The following is a 16,788-nucleotide window of genomic DNA, read 5'->3' as shown; positions in this document are numbered from 1 at the left end:
CTTTTATAAGTATATCAATTTAAACCTTGAACTTTCATAGTTGTATAACTTAAAGTCTTCATTATGTTTTATTTGGATATACTTATGAAAGTTTAAGGTTTAAATCGATACATTTATGAAAGTTTGGAGTTTAAATTAAGATACTTTTGAAAGTTCAGGTTTAAATTGATACACTTATAAAGTTCGGAGTTTAAATTGATACAACCCTAAAGTTTAAGGTTTTAACTTGATACAATTCTAAGTTTGGGTTTAAATTGATACCGTCCCCAAGATTTATGGGTTAAATTGATACAACTCTCAAAGTTTATGGGTATAAATTGTTAGGGGTATTCAAAGAACCCGACTACCCAACAAAAAATGTAAGGCATTTTTGTTGGGTTAGATTAAACTTTTTCTATTTTTGATGAGTTGAGTTTAGTCGTGGGTTGGCTAAAAAACTTTTGGGTTGATCCAACCAAACCCAGATTATATATATATATATATACACACATATATTTCTATTTGTTTAAAGTTTGATTATTGATTAATTTGTTAATTTTTAATATTTTTCTTTTAAAATCATTATGATATTTGCCATTGTTTACAGTTTGCAATAAATATTGTAGATATTTGGTATTTAACATTTAAATTTTATGAGATTTTTAGTTACTAGTCATGTGTTGTGTATAAATTTGCATCTTTCTAATTAAGAATAAAAAATAAGTTATAAAGTGACAATTCAACCCAACTCAATTAGGGGTGGATTGGGTTGGAGACTTTATTTAAATTATTTGAGTTTTCACCCACCAACCCAAACAATCTAGTCCAACGCATGTATACCCCTATGAATTGATATTTGTCCATTGAAAAAAATTATGCCAAACTTTACTGAAAAATGAAATAAGAAATGTGTGGAATATTTTATTGTTTTTATATACTATAAAACCAATAAAATAAAAAATTTGGTTCTCTAATTTTCCAACCAAAAAATAGAATCTGAGAAGTAAAGAATGCATTTGAAATTTCCTAATGAAAAAAAAAAACTTCCAAAACTTTCAAATTAATGATAATAAACGATAATAACTAATTATGATAAGGATATTTTAGAAAAATTGAAGAAATATTGTAAGTCATGAAAATAATTAGTGAAATGTCGTAGTTTTAAAAATAATTAGAAAAATATTGTAGTTTTGGTGATTTGATTGATGTGGTATAATTTTTTTTAATTTACCGAGTGTTGAATACTCGATCAAGTTTTTTTTTTCTTCCTATTTTGAACAATAGTTGAATGTTCAATACTCAACTACCTTTGTTAAAAAAAAAATCCTTTCCCTTTTTTAATTGAAAAACCGTATTTATTTTTTTAATATATTTTTACACTTTTCCTTCTCATTTCCTTTTATAGTAAGAAAAATGTACTCTATAAAATATTTACCCTTGTATTTCTTAATAATAAGAAAAATTTTACCATTGTTTCATAATTGTTCTAGTTTTAAAATACAACATAGAAACAAATTCTCAATATTTTTTTCTTCCATATCACGGCTATTGCTCATAATTGAAAACTAATAAATATAGATATGCAGTAGTTTAATGTTTTTCATTCATTTAATTTTTTCTTTTAAAAAATCAATGTGTCTCACAAGGTAGACGTCGTCGATTTCAAACTGGTTGTTGTCGTCGACTTTAACTCTAGGTTCCTCTGGTTCCTCTTAGTTATTTGGATGCTTTGGTACCTCTGTAGGCGTTCCATAATATAAATATTCGTTATACTCTCCACGGTCGCGCCCGTGTTCATGCATGTATGAAGATGATGGACTGACATCTGAATTATAATATCTTGAACCAAAGGTTGGCATCATCATCATCTGACTAGCATAACTAGTTTGGCTATGCGTTTGCGTCATATGAGACAATTCTTCCATGTTTTGGTCAATCTTATCCTACTCACATTGACATATAAATGCACTAAATTCGGTAGCTGCATTTGTGATTGAAAACATCAATTTTGATTGCTTGTTCGTTAGGAATAGAGAATGTATGAACCTTACTGATCCTGATGTTGTTAAAATATGATGCTTATATACTATTTCTAACTAGTTTTCCTCGTATCTACCCCAAGTGACATGTTTATCATTTCAGTGAATTGTTAAAAAAGAAGTCCACTACTCACAATTATGCTAAAACTCCCACACAGTGGTTAATCATAATCAACTTCATCAACACTATCGATCACATTATCATTTGTAAACAACATAAATCTAAAAAATTTGTCCGCTGTTTTCTAGCAAAAAAACAAACAAACAAACAAACAATGCATTACTAATTATTTTACTAATAATCAAACTTAAATACAAAACAAAACAAAACAAATTATAAAAAATAATAAAAAAAAAATCAAAAGAATTACCTAGTAAATTTGTATTAAAAACGAACAAAAATACTAAAAACATTTTGTAGTAAAAAACTAATATTAAAAGAACCGAATACTATTAAAAAAACAAACAAGAATATTAAGGTTTTTGCATTAAAAAATTATAAACATAAAATGCAAAGAAAACTCAAACTACAAATATATTGTACTAAAAAAAACTCTAATATTGAACTTTCTGTAACAAAAACTCTGACCATCAAACTCAAATATTAAAAAAATCGAATGTTATAAAAAATGTATAAAAAAATTTACTCAAATTAATAATTTTGTATTAAATAACAAACAAAAACACTAAGCTTTTAAATCATAAACATCAAACTTAAATTTTTTTAAAAAAACCAAATAGTACGAAAAATATAAAAAATCATTCAAATTAATAATTTTTTTATTAAAAACAAACAAAGACACAACTTTCTAAATTAAAAACAATAATAAAAAATAGAATATTAAACATAGAAGGTAGAAAAAATTCAAATTAAAAAGATATTGTACTAACAAAATTTAATGTCTAAAACTCTAATATTAAACTTCTTCCAAAAGAGCCTTAAGCACTGAAAACCCTAATACCAACAAAATATAATATTATCTAAAATGCAATAAAAAAAACTCAAATAACTAATATTGTACTAAAAAAAATGACACCAATAATAATTTTTTTTTTAAGAAAAGCCTAACGTTAAAAATTCTAATATTAACAAAATTTAATATTATTTAAAATACAAAAAAAAAAAAAAACAATAACATGGTAGATCTAGTATAATATAAATAAGAATATTAAACATAAAAAAAAAAATACTAACATCCATATATAAATATTCTTGAATTCAACAACTATTAAAAAAATAAATAACGATATTAAAAGGGTATATCTAGCGATATAAATATAAAAAATATTAAAAACAAAAAACTAATAATAAATTAAAAGTAAACTCACAAATTCAACCTTTTTTTCCTCAAAGTGACAATGGTCCCTCCTTTTTTGTTATTTATTATCCGAACAACAATAAAAACTACAAAAAAAAATATAATAATATGATAATAAGGATCTATAACTTATTTTATAATTAAAAAATAGGAATCTAGTTGAGTGAAAATGTACTTTTTTTTTTTTTTTTTGTTTTCCAGACAACAATAAAAACTATGAAAAATAATATTATAGTATGAAAATATGGACAAATTTATAATTTTTTTTAAAAAATGGAAATATAGTAGAATAAATATCAAACCTCACAATTTAACGAACGAATGTGAAAAATAGGAGGATTTAGCAATTTTGGGAAGAAGAAGAGGGGAAAAACTTGTGGGGAGAGAGTAATATGTGAGTTAGGAAAATAAGAAAAAAGTAGAATGTGAGAAGTGGAAATCAAAAGAGAGGAAGTGGGGTTAAAAAGAGGTACGTCGAGGGCTGAGAACTCGACCCACTGCGAGAGAGGGAGGAGGGAGAAATGACCCTGAACCATGATGGATAGAATATATGCATGTGGGAGAGAGAAAATGTATGGACAGAGAATAATATATATATAGGACTAACTTGTAAATAATCACTTAATAAAAATAGGGAGATCAATATATATATATTTTTAAAGAAAATTTAAAGACATTAACATAATATGACTTATCTTTTAAGGTAAAAATCCCTAAAATATAGTGTGGCTGAGGGGGAAAATTGAGGCCCAAACTAGAAACGTACAAAAGCCCTCCTCGCAATTCACGAAAGCCCATCGTCATCTCCAACGACGAATTTGATCGAGCGACCAGAGAAAGAGAAAATGGACTTTCAACACAATAAATAAAAGAACCCTAATAACCATTTCCATCCCACTCGCATTCCCACTTGCCCAATTCCCAAATTCCACTTCTTCCTTCAGGATCTGATTCTCTCTTCCCACAAGTTTCTTCTCCAATCTCCATTCTCTCCTTCAGGTTCTCCCTTCTTCCTCCTCCAATTCATTCTATTTTCCCCCTTTTTTGGTTCATCACTTTTGTTTCTTTTCATTTCGTTGACCATGCGACTGATGTGAAAATTAGCATTGGGTATTGTTTGTAGCTTTATGGATTTTGTAGCTTTTTTGAAGATCTGTTGATTGTTTTGTTGTTTTCTCTTCTCGTTTTTTCTGGCTTTGAAATATGCATATGCTGTTTTCATGCCCCATCTGGGTTTTTTAGAAGGATTTTGAATATTGTGGTTTGTCAGGTAATTGGGATCAAGTGGAAGGATTTTGATTGATTGTTAGAGTTTTGTAATATTTTGTTGAGATGGAGGATAACAATAGTTCTCCAGGATCTCCTAAGGAAAACCCAGATCAGGAAAATGAAGCAGGTCAAATTACTAAGGATGATAGCTCATTGGAGAATATGGTTAGGAGGATTCAAGATTCTATGTCCATTGGCAAAAGGCACAAATTCTGGGAAACTCAACCTGTTGGACAATTCAAAGACATTGGGGATTCTAGTTTGCCTGATGGGCCAATTGAAGCACCAACTCCATTATCTGAGGTCAAACAAGAGCCTTATAATCTTCCTAGTTCCTATGAATGGACAACTTGTGATATGGACAGTGAAGAGACTTGTCTTGAGGTGTACAATCTCTTGAAGAATAATTATGTCGAAGATGATGAAAATTTGTTTAGATTCAACTATTCCAAGGAATTTCTTGGTTGGGCTTTGAGACCTCCAGGATACTTCCCAAGCTGGCATATTGGTGTTCGTGCTAAAGCTTCTAAGAAGTTGGTTGCTTTCATCAGTGGTGTCCCTGCTAGAATCCGAGCACGCGATGATGTTGTGAAGATGGCAGAGATCAATTTCTTGTGTGTTCATAAGAAGCTTAGATCTAAGAGACTTGCACCTGTTATGATCAAAGAGGTTACAAGGAGGGTTCACCTGGAAAATATATGGCAAGCAGCTTATACAGCTGGAGTTGTTCTTCCAACTCCAATAACAACTTGCCAATACTGGCACAGATCTTTAAACCCAAAGAAACTCATTGATGTTGGGTTTTCAAGGCTTGGGGCAAGGATGACAATGAGTCGGACGATTAAACTTTATAAGTTACCAGATTCACCGGCTACCCCCGGCTTTCGAAAAATGGAACTTCGTGATGTCCCTGCTGTTACTAGGTTGCTTAGAAACTACTTGAGCCAGTTTGTTGTTGCACCAGATTTTGATGAAACCGACGTCGAGCATTGGCTTCTTCCCAAGGAGAGTGTTGTCGACAGTTTCTTGGTTGAGAGTCCAGACACCCATGAAGTCACTGACTTCTGCAGCTTCTATACTCTTCCTTCATCCATTCTTGGAAACCAAACATACTCAACCTTGAAGGCAGCTTATTCATATTACAACGTCTCCACCAAAACTCCATTGTTACAGTTGATGAATGATGCTCTTATTGTTGCAAAACAGAGAGATTTTGATGTCTTCAATGCATTGGATGTCATGGAGAATGAATCCTTCCTGAAGGAACTTAAATTTGGTCCAGGTGATGGGCAACTTCACTATTACCTGTATAATTATCGGATTCGACACGCGTTGAAACCAAGTGAACTTGGCCTTGTACTGCTATAGTTGGGGATTTGCTACTGTTTTGGTTTGAACTTGTGAACCAGGAAAAAAAATTGGTCATTTTTTAATGGTGGCTAGGGTTTGATGATGCATTTTTCCTTTGTTTTGTTCTTCTGTGTCAACAGTAAAGCATTAAGCACTAAATGTCAGGAGTATGAGAGAAAAAACTTTGCCGGATAATGTAAAATGTTCTGCAGATTTTTCACTCTGTTGGCTTGGCTTTTCAATTTCTGTAGAATTTTCCCTTTTTTTGGTCCATTCTTGGAGGATTTGCAGGCGCAAACCGGTTGTATTATTGAATTGCATACATTTTCCTACACTTATATGGTTATTGCTCGTTCATTGTTATGATCAGATGTCGATTACATATTCTCCATTGAATAATGGTACTTTCCTTTTAGAATAGAGAGGATCATTTTTACCCGAACTATTTTGTCCGAATCAAATAAAGTTTCTTATTCATTTCATCAATCAATTTTTTATCCTTTAATATGTGTCGATTAAAACATATCATGTTTGTTTTTGTTTTGCAAGAACTTGAATAATACAACTTTAGAAAATATTTGGTCCAACATTTGGTTAGAGACATATACACTTAAAAGAACCAATACAAAACCTGAAGCTACCAAATGTGAAAATCAAATTAAAAGTCTTTCACAAAATTGATTTGAACACTAAACGAGGGATGGATGCGAACTTGAACTGAGCTTGTGTCCAACCAGCTTAGTAGATTAGTGAGTAACTCCTAGAACATAAAACTCAGAAAGCAATCTCCTGAGCATCGAAGAACATAAAAACCAGTCAAGCTATAAAAGGAAAGAATTGAAGTAAGCTCGTCACCTAGTCAACCCAACATGGCAACATATCACTTCTTCCAAAGCAACTCAATCGTTTTATTTGCAACAATCTAATTAGTTTATTTCAATGCCATTTAAAAGCAAATGCACATTAGGGAAACCCAACGGAGCAGATAATATCATCGACTGAGCCTCGCCATAGTTTCTAGGCTCTTCAAAGGATAGGAGTTCAACAAAGCAACCTGGCTAAGAAAGGGTAAAGCTCACAAAGCGACTCAACTGAGAAGCCAGCTCCTTCCAAGACTTTGCCATTAACAATTTCATATTGATCTGGTGGGGTTTAATGGATTCTTCCATGAGCTCAGCTCAGCAATTATCCAGGCTAATCCTTGACCAAGGCACAAGCACAAGCACTCAGACCCAACTCTACCAATCAAGGGTTGAAACATGTCACTACTTACTAGGAATTTCTGTTTAAAAAATAGCTATTATAACTCACTAGATTCCTGTTGGAAGCAATCACTTCAAAGACAGTTAATAAAATGAGCAATAATGATTTTTCCAATGTGCTCCCAAATATTCCATCCAACAGCTTTTCTTCAGATTTTGTTTTTTAGAAAAGAAAAATTAGCATGCATATCTTTCCTTTTTGGTGTGTGGAGAAGATAGGGAGGGTATATCTCAGAAATCAGAAGGCAAACATGTTAATCACTATTTTCTATGAGAATAGGAAATGGTAATTGGCACAATTTCACCTGCTTTATATCCTAAAGCATAAATGCTGTCTCCTCTTTCTGTCAAAGTTGTCCAATATGACATCAAGTTAATTGTTATTACCTTTTTAAATTATAGTTTCTTGCTTGCTATGTGTCGACATCAAATTGGTCACATATAATACATTAACCATGATCTTTTTTCATCACTATTCTTCCTCTATCTACTTTACATCGCCCACAGGAATGGCTATAAGCGAAATCAATAGTCCCCTAGCAAAGCACATTATTGAATGGGACTGTCAATATATTGACTACACAAAACTCCCCAAATTCTTTGTTTACTTCTACGGTCAACAATACATCGAATCTTGATATTCTAGAAAAATTCCTTTTCAAATACCCTTCTGACGATTGGGTATCTATAATCCATATCTTGAAAGCTTCAGTATTTTTTAAATTACAAATTAAAAATTATATAACACATTAATATCCAACGTCATTTTGATAATAATTATGCTTGAGGTTGAAACAAGGCCCAAAGCTCATAGGTGGACCCAAGCGAAAGAGAAACTGAGAGGCGGCATGGAAAAACGCATGTGCCATATGGGTAAAGTCAAACTCGGGTTTCGGGACGATCAACCGAGCTAGAAGAATTATACTAATCGAGAAATAATCGAGCTGATGTCGACCCTGATGCCCTACAACCTTGGAGGCTGCAACCAACCTGACATCACTGATGTTACACATAACCACAAGCGAGGGTCAGAGGAAGGGCATTATAAATAGTCTCATTCGACAACCCTTAAGGGATAGAAGTAAGCGAACTCCAAAAGAGATCTTTGACCTTATTCTCCATGTGTAATTGAACTATACAATTTTTATACTAACTTAGGCATTGAAGTGTGGTCAGCTGGCACCACATTGGTACGAGTACTCTCACGCAAGTCAGCTCGAAAGATGAGACCAGACCAGAGAAGCAGGCCGACAAACAGCCCACAAAGGGCTGGCCACATCACGATGGACGTGTGTATGAAATCAAATAATACTGTGAGATAAGAAGAGGGTATAAGGCCTGGATTAGACAGAGTATTGCTTTTTCTTTCTTTCTTTCATTCTTAACAGAAGAAACGTTATTAGTGTCTGTAAAGGATTAAAAATTGTTAACAAATGATCCCTTGTAAAGGACCAACAATTTTATTGCACATATGATCGCTTATTAAGAAAATTTTAAATCGGCTCCAATTGGCTAAGAACAATCCAGTTCCTTGACGTCTAATAATTCCCATTCCCCAACCAAGTGGTGTAAGTACTTCCAATCAGAGCCTTAGGATAGGGTGACCAATAAGAGTTTAAAGCAGAAGTTTATTATGTTTTTTTAATAGGAAACAGAAGTAACCTTCTTATAAATATCAGTAATTAGTATTGCCTGGTATCAAATCAGATCTCCAAATTTCTATTTCTGTTACTACTTATCCTCGTTTTTCCAGTGGAACTTAATGGTTGAAGGAAAATTTGCTCAACAAACGCAAGGTAATCTGTATCTAAAGTGTCAAGGAAGGTGACAGAAGAGAGTGAGCACACATAGTTCGTTTCTTGCATGGCCGCTTATGCTAGATATTCTGTGTGCTTTCTCTCTATCTGTCACCAGTCTCTACCTGGGTATCTCAATACTAAGTTTAATCTCTCTCTCACTCAGCTCCTTCCCTTTTTTCCTACATGGTTTGCATGAAGATTGTCAACTGTATCATCATTTCTGTTTCAGTAACATTGTTCCCTTTTCAGTCCTCGAAAACTCGATATGTCTAAGCTTGTTTGAATTTTAAAACAGAAAATTATCGCCTGATTCTATAATGTTACAGTACTTCATAATACTTTCTACTTCAAACTGAATTATTTAACAAAATCATTATCCACTTCCTTTTCAATAAGAGAGGCCATGTTGGCGGAGTAGTTTTATTTCTGCCGTTGAATTAGGCACTAACTTTAAATTAGCCTTCCATTACTTAACTACCCTTTGAAAGTTAAAAACAATTACCGACAGCTTAAATCCTTCAAGGGAAGCTTCAAAGATTAGACCAGTAAAACTCTGAAACACCATTAATATTATGGCTTACAGAAAGAAGAGAAAAATACAGAGAAGATGCTCGATTTATAAATTTACAGGCTATAGCATATTGCTGGCTTATTTGTACAGGACATGCATACATACAATCATATCTAGTTTCCTTGCAGTAAGATGATATCATGTTGTTGGTTCATCCGAAACCATATTATATTGCAACTGACCTTTTCAGTGATCTGAAGATCGTGAGGTGCTTCTTAAAGCAATGGAAGCTTATAGATCATAACAAGAGTCTATTTGATAAGAAATGAATCAGCCATCCACTTGAGTAAATTCTAACGCATTTGCATCTGGATCTCTTGTAAAAATTGCTGGCCTTCCTGACTTGCTAAGCGTATAGGGAATACCTGCATGATCCAGCAGTAAAATATGAAACCGTAGATATATATATATCCACCTTTTCTTATGTCAAAACAGAACTTTCATTCATAAAAAATGAAAGAATATATGGTCATACAAAAAGGAGAAACCCACAAAAAAAGAAAACTATTTTCTTAGTACTGTATGAAATAAATGTACTCCTACCATTATGTCATGTAATGTGAAAAGTAACAAAATTATTCAACTTTGTTAAGGGAAGATTTTTACCAGCTTTATCAAGGATCACTTTCAACTTCGACACGTCCCTAATTCCGATACAAGTATGACGATCGCGGCCTCCGTGTTCAGGTCGTCCAGATAAAGGATCAGGGTTTGGAAGTTCCATCAAATGAATCATCTCAGCACCCACCCACAACCAAGCACCTCTATAAGGAAGCTTATCGTGTGGCCTCGCTTCGTTTATTTTAAGACCTATTTTCCAGTTGAAATTCATCCTTCAAATTTATAACTCCTATGAATATTCAACATGCATATAGTGATCTACAGAGAATTGACTTACCTAGAATGTTTAGATAAAAATGAAGTGACCTCTCAAGATTCTCACAAAGTACTCCGACGTGGTGAACGCCAACTGCTCCATAATCTGAAGTTCATTGGAACTCAGTAAACATATCTCCAAACAACAGAAAAAGGAAAGTGACAACTATTATCATCTTAGGCACATTACCTCTTTTCCCTTCTTGAGCACCCAGCACCCCAGCGCCCCCACACACCCCCCCCCCCCCCCAAAAAAAAAAAAAAAAAAACGTTGCTGAAGTTTGTAGATAGCAGCAATTCAGGGATTAACAAAAAAATGAGCCAAACTAGACAGGGAAAGGTTTGAAAACAGTATAAACTACAAAACAAAACGGCAGCCAAATTTATCCCACAAGAGAGATTAAGTGAGCTTAAAGTGCATGTGTGAAGCAATGATCCAATATATAGGAAAATACTTAGAACATGAAAGGTTACCATTCTCGACATCAATTTCAATTGGCTCTTTATCTTTCTCAATCACATCTTGTTCAATACCTCCCTTGGCTCTTGTTGTAAAGCAACTTCCATGATAACCATAACCACCAGTCCTTCCAATTTTCCCATAATTTTTTAATGAAGGGTTTGTAGGTACAAAACTGAAATTGAGAAGATTCACCTGTATTTCAGAAGAAGAAAAAGGGCAACACTCATATAACGTTGCAAACAAGATGATATTACAAATTTACAAGACAATAATGGAAACCAGACCATTACCCAAAAAGGGGGGAAAATACTCTATTTCCATTTTCTTGTAATACAAATATCAACTCTAAAAATGAAGAAATCCTCCCGAATGACGCACATCCTGACTCTAGGAAAACTTCAACTACCAAATTCGCAATCATTTTTATTACGGTCTACAAATACTCAACAATCTACAATTCGATCACTACAAATTGATTCGACAAATGAATAGACGATATAAAAAAGACAGTAGTTGAAATTTTTAGTTTCAATAGAACCGGAGAAACTGTAGTAGAAAAGAAAACCTTTGGTCTCAGGTGAATGGCGGATGGCGGCGTTGATGGGCTGAGAAGGGACGCCATTCCAGAGCAGCAATTTGGCGGTCACTTTATCTTCTCGATGAACTGAGCCTTCAAAGGCCCAAATCAGCAGTTTATTTTTGGGCGTTCTAAGAACGATGAAAGCCACAGTTTTCTGGCCACTTTTGTAAATATGACTAATATATTTCCATTCTGCAAATATGGGGAACTATTTTTTGTGGTGTGTGGCATAAAATCATGATAATTTTTAATGAAATTTCAATCTTAAATTCAAATTTAATCTCGGAGAAAGTTTGAATTTAATTATTATATTTTCAAAATTACAACTTAATTGGTGTGGTTTGGTAAAATTATCCTAAATAGTCCCTATGTATAGAACCATAAGGGCTAAGTTCTAAAAATTTATAAAAATAATATATATATATATATATAAATATAATTTTTAAAATTATAGGGACCTAGTTCTATTTTTTTTTTTTTAATTTTAAATTGCTAGGATTAAATTTGTAACTAAACCAAATTCCAATTATACCCATTCCTATTGGGCGATACGAGCATATTTATATATAAAGCGACAATTAGAGATGTCCAAAAAATCCATGGGATTGGGGAATCTCTGAATGCACGGGGATTGGGGGAGGGAGTGAGAATTTTTTTTCCGTTTTCAATACGGGGCGGGAGATGGAGAATATATTCCTCGACCCCAACCCGGATAATTATGGAGGTTTTAATTATTTAAGTTTAAAACTTTATTACTTTACTCTTTAGATGTTGTAATATTTAAGATAGTATGTCCTAATTGTTGAATTTTAATTTATAAAAATTATGAGAATTTAACATTTTAATTATATCTTTTTAAATTGAATGTGTATTATTGTTTTTATAATCAAAATTGATAATATTTTATTTAAATGAAATTTGTATTGAATATGTTTAAGGAACTGTTAAAAAAATATATATATATATATTTAATTGAAATAAAAAAATTGTTAGAAAAAAGATAAAATTTTCTCCACGAAATCCTCGCGGGGAATCCTCGCTCTGTTCCCTACGGAGAAATTCATGGGGATGGGGAATGGAATGGGAGGCGGGGATGGGGAAGTCCCCGCACCGCCCCGTGGACATCTCTAGCGACAATTGACATATACCGTTTTTTATAAAGTAGGTTCAAATTCTCATATCAAACATTTGTTGTATAACTCAAAATTATATGCTCTTTTCTAGTATTTATTTTTAATAAATCAATTTTATTTTCGAATAAAAAACAATAATTTTATTTCCATCTACTGAAAATAAAGCTGAATAACATATTGCAAAAGTATAATTTTAAGTGATTACAGTGATTAAAGTATTGTGAATATAACTTAATAGTAAATGGCATATGCTTCTTCCCTTGAGATTAAAAGGTTGAACGCCATACCTTACATTTGTTTTACTAAAATAAGTGATTAAATCATTATAATTTTCAACTAATATGTCTTTTTAAATTCTTACAGTGCCTAAAATAATAATAATAAAAATATAGGTTAAAATACTGTTTTTCCTTTTTTTAAAGCAGCAAACAAGCCACTACAAACACCACAACTCTTAAACATGCAGGATGAGGATAATACTATCTAAGAAAAATATATTTTTAGATCAAATAATAACCCTGAGAGGATGCCAACACTGCAATGGAATTGGAATAAATGTTCGCCTCTCAAGAGATGTGATAAAAATGTATAATATTAACAACATTCCCAACAAAAATAATGTGCTCAACGAGGATCCCAATTTCAACTAAAGAAATCTCCTTCCTCTTGAGAAGGTAAATAACTTAAAGTGTATCTGATTCAACTTCAATGGAAGGGTTATTAATAGCCCATTGGTGTTCAATCACACATAAACCTTCCAAAATCGCTTAAATTTCCAACAAGCTGACATTCCACCCCATTGGGTGAATTTAAAGTCTACAAAAATCATCTTGCCCACATGACCACGAACAATTTAGCCAAGCTAACTTGTATCGCTCTTCAATGACCAAACAACATCAATATTCAGTTTTCAGTGTCCAGCCAGCGGCAGAGACCAAAAAGAAATAGGAGGGGCACTCAAGAAGAAGCTACAGAGCCTCTACCCAAATCATCCACGAGGGCCATCAACATGGAATTTATCTTAATTTTGAGATAAACGATGTCTGACACCTTGTTCCTGAATCAAACCTCATTTCTAAGATTCCATAAGCTCCAAAAAATAATCAATGGACAATTCAGCTCACCTCCTAAACACACGCCCCTCAAGCAATCCCCATACTCAATAGACGTTCGTCTACCCCTATCAACACCAAACAAGCTAACATAAGAAAACAATAGAAGATCCTTTTTTTTTTTTTTTTTTAAGTAATAATCTAAATGGTTTGTAGTATATGAATAAGATTTGGTGCTTTATCCTGGTGACATTACGGATACGGTCCACTTTGTAATTGTTACAAAAGTTGTAAAGTGTTACAAACAATTTGATTCTAATCGCTTCATGTGAAGACATGTGAGTAAAGGCATACAAAAAGTTTGTATAAGATTGGACCGCGAAATGATTAATCTCTTTCTAACATAGTTGAATAAAGAGAGTAATATTTCATAGGATGACCACAGGTAACTCGACCTTAATCTTCAAAGAGTTATGAAGTTCTGTTTATGAGAGCAATCCTTTGATCTGTATGGGTGAGAGTGGTCAAATTCGTCGACTCAACATGTCTACTATTTTAGGAATTTTTTTGAGTAGGGAACTAGGAACTACACAAGATGGAATTCACTTATTCCCATCTCTAGAGTAAGTAGATGAATTGCTCCCTTAAGTGCCGACTCTAGGTCTTGAACAATGAGACCCCTCCCTCTCTTGGCCCGAGAGGTTACCATAAACAGTTTGTGTATTAGAGGATCAGTAGGATTTACGGAGTTAGATGTAATTACAGGAAAAAAACGATAATTTGACCCAACTGTAATTACAAGCGATTCATAAATGGTCGACTTACTATTAATTTGACCGGATTGTAATTACTGTCGATTGGTAAGTGTTGGGTTGTATGTCATAAAGCTCGTAGTTTGTGATGTTAAACATTTTCTATTATCAATAAAGATGTTATTTTAAGGAAATCGGATTCGCGATTTCCATGAGCAGCGGAAGAAAGATAATTCCAAGTCACAATCATGAATGAGCAATACATTTACAGTCGACTTCAAACAAACGGTTATACAATTCATACAGAAATTCTAGCATGAAAATCTCAAATGCACAAAGGGAAAAACTGTACGAATAATTACAGATGTGTCTCCACGCTCCTTTACACACGACCGCTCGAACAACAGCAACTTCGAACGCTTGATAACGGGCAGAAATGCACGTTATTACTGCGCAAAGTTATAAAACAATACAGGATTTTGTTGATAAAAATATAAAATATTGCATCCAAAAGCATTAAGTTCACAACATTGCGATCGCATGTGTCCATCGCATTAAAACAGCTAACTTGTGTATTTTTGTGTAGAAAATGCGTTGACGCAAGGCGGAAATGCGATCCAAAGAAATTAACGTCCGAACACATCAAGAGATTGCGTTGACGCAAGGCTATGCGATCATTTACGCTCGTGAATATCTGCTCAAGAAGGTTGCCCATAGAATCAGCGCATCATGGTGAAAAGCGTAATAAATCACGATGAGACAGAAAGCTGATGACGGTCGATTCCGAATTAAGTTGACAAGCCGTCAGTGAACTACTGTAGCAAGTACACTCAACTTTTCGGTAACAAATATTCGGCGCATCAGACAGAGAATTAATGTCATCCCATCAGTGAAATCATAAGAGAGAAAAAGCTTTTCACCCCGAAGCTCTATAAATACCAGAGGCCATCTTTGGTGAAGGAGTTCATTCAGTTAGATAATTTTCCTTATAGATAGAAGTAGCCTTGTTCATAGTTTTCTTTACTTAGAAGGTAGAAGCGAGTGAAGGGAGATTATATCGAGAGATCGTTTCGATGAACTTGGAAAAGTACCGGAAGCGTCGAATCCAGAGAGAGGGCCAACTCTTGTGTAAGCAAGAACATCTCTTGAGCAGAATAGAGATAACAATGTAAAAGCCTTGGGAAGTAAGGAATTGCTACCAGGCTCTCTACCCTTATTTTCCATTGTCATTTTGTACTCTGAACTTATTTATAGACATGGAAATTACATCTTTATATCTATTCACTTTCTGTACATTACGCATGAGTAGCTAAATCTGTCAAATGGGTTGAGAAACACTTGGTTAGCATAACCTGGGATCTTCATTCTATGCGATTATATTGTATTATGTATGCGTCATTCGTCTATTAGAGATACTCGGAAGGGTAGTCTAAGGATAGAATCTAGGCTTGAAAAATTCAGGTTAGATTCTAGGCTCGGGAGAGTCAGATTAGAAATGCATAATCAAGAGATAGAAGCTTAGGAATAAGCGTTGTTTGCTATTAACGCATCACATGCATCCTAGAGATAGGTTATGATTGTATGCAGTCACCTTGTCCTTATGTGCATCTTGCATCATCGCATAGGCAAGAAGTAGAGACTTAGGAATAAGCTCTATAGACACTATCGCATTCATCGCATGTGTCCTAAAATTAGGAGCCACCACATTTGCATTGGAAAATGATTTGCTATCGTATGAGTGTAGCATGATCGCTAGTTTGAATGCATTCTTGGGAAACGCTAGCTAAAGACCTTCTCAACCCATTCCGCCGCATACTCAGTGCATCTGTCGTATAATCACTCTTCTCTCAAATCCACCGCATAATTTTTATACCTTAAACAACAAACTAACCAAACTAACCAAACTATTGATTTATTGTTACCGCAAAGTGATTTGAAAATTACTACAGCATATTGTTTTCTTTAGTCATTGAGTTCGACCCTGGGATTACCAGAAAACTCAGTAGGGTTTATTTTTGGGTCCTGCTGAGAAAACTTGTTTGCATAACGCATTTTCCATTAATGCAATCCCCACCATTATTTCATCGTATAAAAAAATGCATCAAGTTATTGGCGCCGTTGCTGGGACTTTGGCAATACAGTGTGCTAACAGTAATTTTCTGATTTTCTTTGCAGCTTTCAATCTCTAGCGAATTACGACCCAGAGATTGAAAGAACGTTCCGACGAAGACTGAGAGATAGCCGCCAACAACAACAACAAGAGAAAGATAACATGGCAGAACAACCGGGAAATGGAGCACCAAATGAAAATAATGTCATGGCGAATCCCATCTTATTGGCGAAC

The 16,788-nt window shown here is 33.7% G+C and overlaps 2 protein-coding genes across 2 annotated transcripts; one reads left to right on the top strand and one right to left on the bottom strand.

Moving 5' to 3' along the window:
- The first annotated feature begins 4,133 nt into the window (after positions 1-4,133).
- Positions 4,134-6,319, top strand: NMT1 (myristoyl-CoA:protein N-myristoyltransferase). Its single transcript, XM_039023042.2, has 2 exons — positions 4,134-4,336; positions 4,608-6,319. Exon 2 carries the CDS (start codon positions 4,670-4,672, stop codon positions 5,972-5,974), a length of 1,305 nt encoding a protein of 434 aa, XP_038878970.1. The 5' UTR covers positions 4,134-4,336; positions 4,608-4,669; the 3' UTR covers positions 5,975-6,319.
- Positions 6,320-9,554: 3,235 nt separating this feature from the next.
- On the bottom strand, positions 9,555-11,778 carry LOC120071046 (Lactoylglutathione lyase / glyoxalase I family protein). Its single transcript, XM_039023044.2, has 5 exons — positions 11,493-11,778; positions 10,939-11,119; positions 10,487-10,570; positions 10,195-10,398; positions 9,555-9,953 (listed from the first exon to the last, which is right to left on the bottom strand). Exons 1-5 carry the CDS (start codon positions 11,547-11,549, stop codon positions 9,859-9,861), a joined length of 621 nt encoding a protein of 206 aa, XP_038878972.1. The 5' UTR covers positions 11,550-11,778; the 3' UTR covers positions 9,555-9,858.
- Positions 11,779-16,788: the final 5,010 nt, after the last annotated feature.

This window comes from Benincasa hispida, chromosome 2, assembly GCF_027475165.1.
Source record: "Benincasa hispida cultivar pf3 chromosome 2, pf3_genome.v1.1, whole genome shotgun sequence".
NCBI lineage: Eukaryota > Viridiplantae > Streptophyta > Magnoliopsida > Cucurbitales > Cucurbitaceae > Benincasa > Benincasa hispida.
This window is presented reverse-complemented; position numbering and strand designations above follow the sequence as displayed.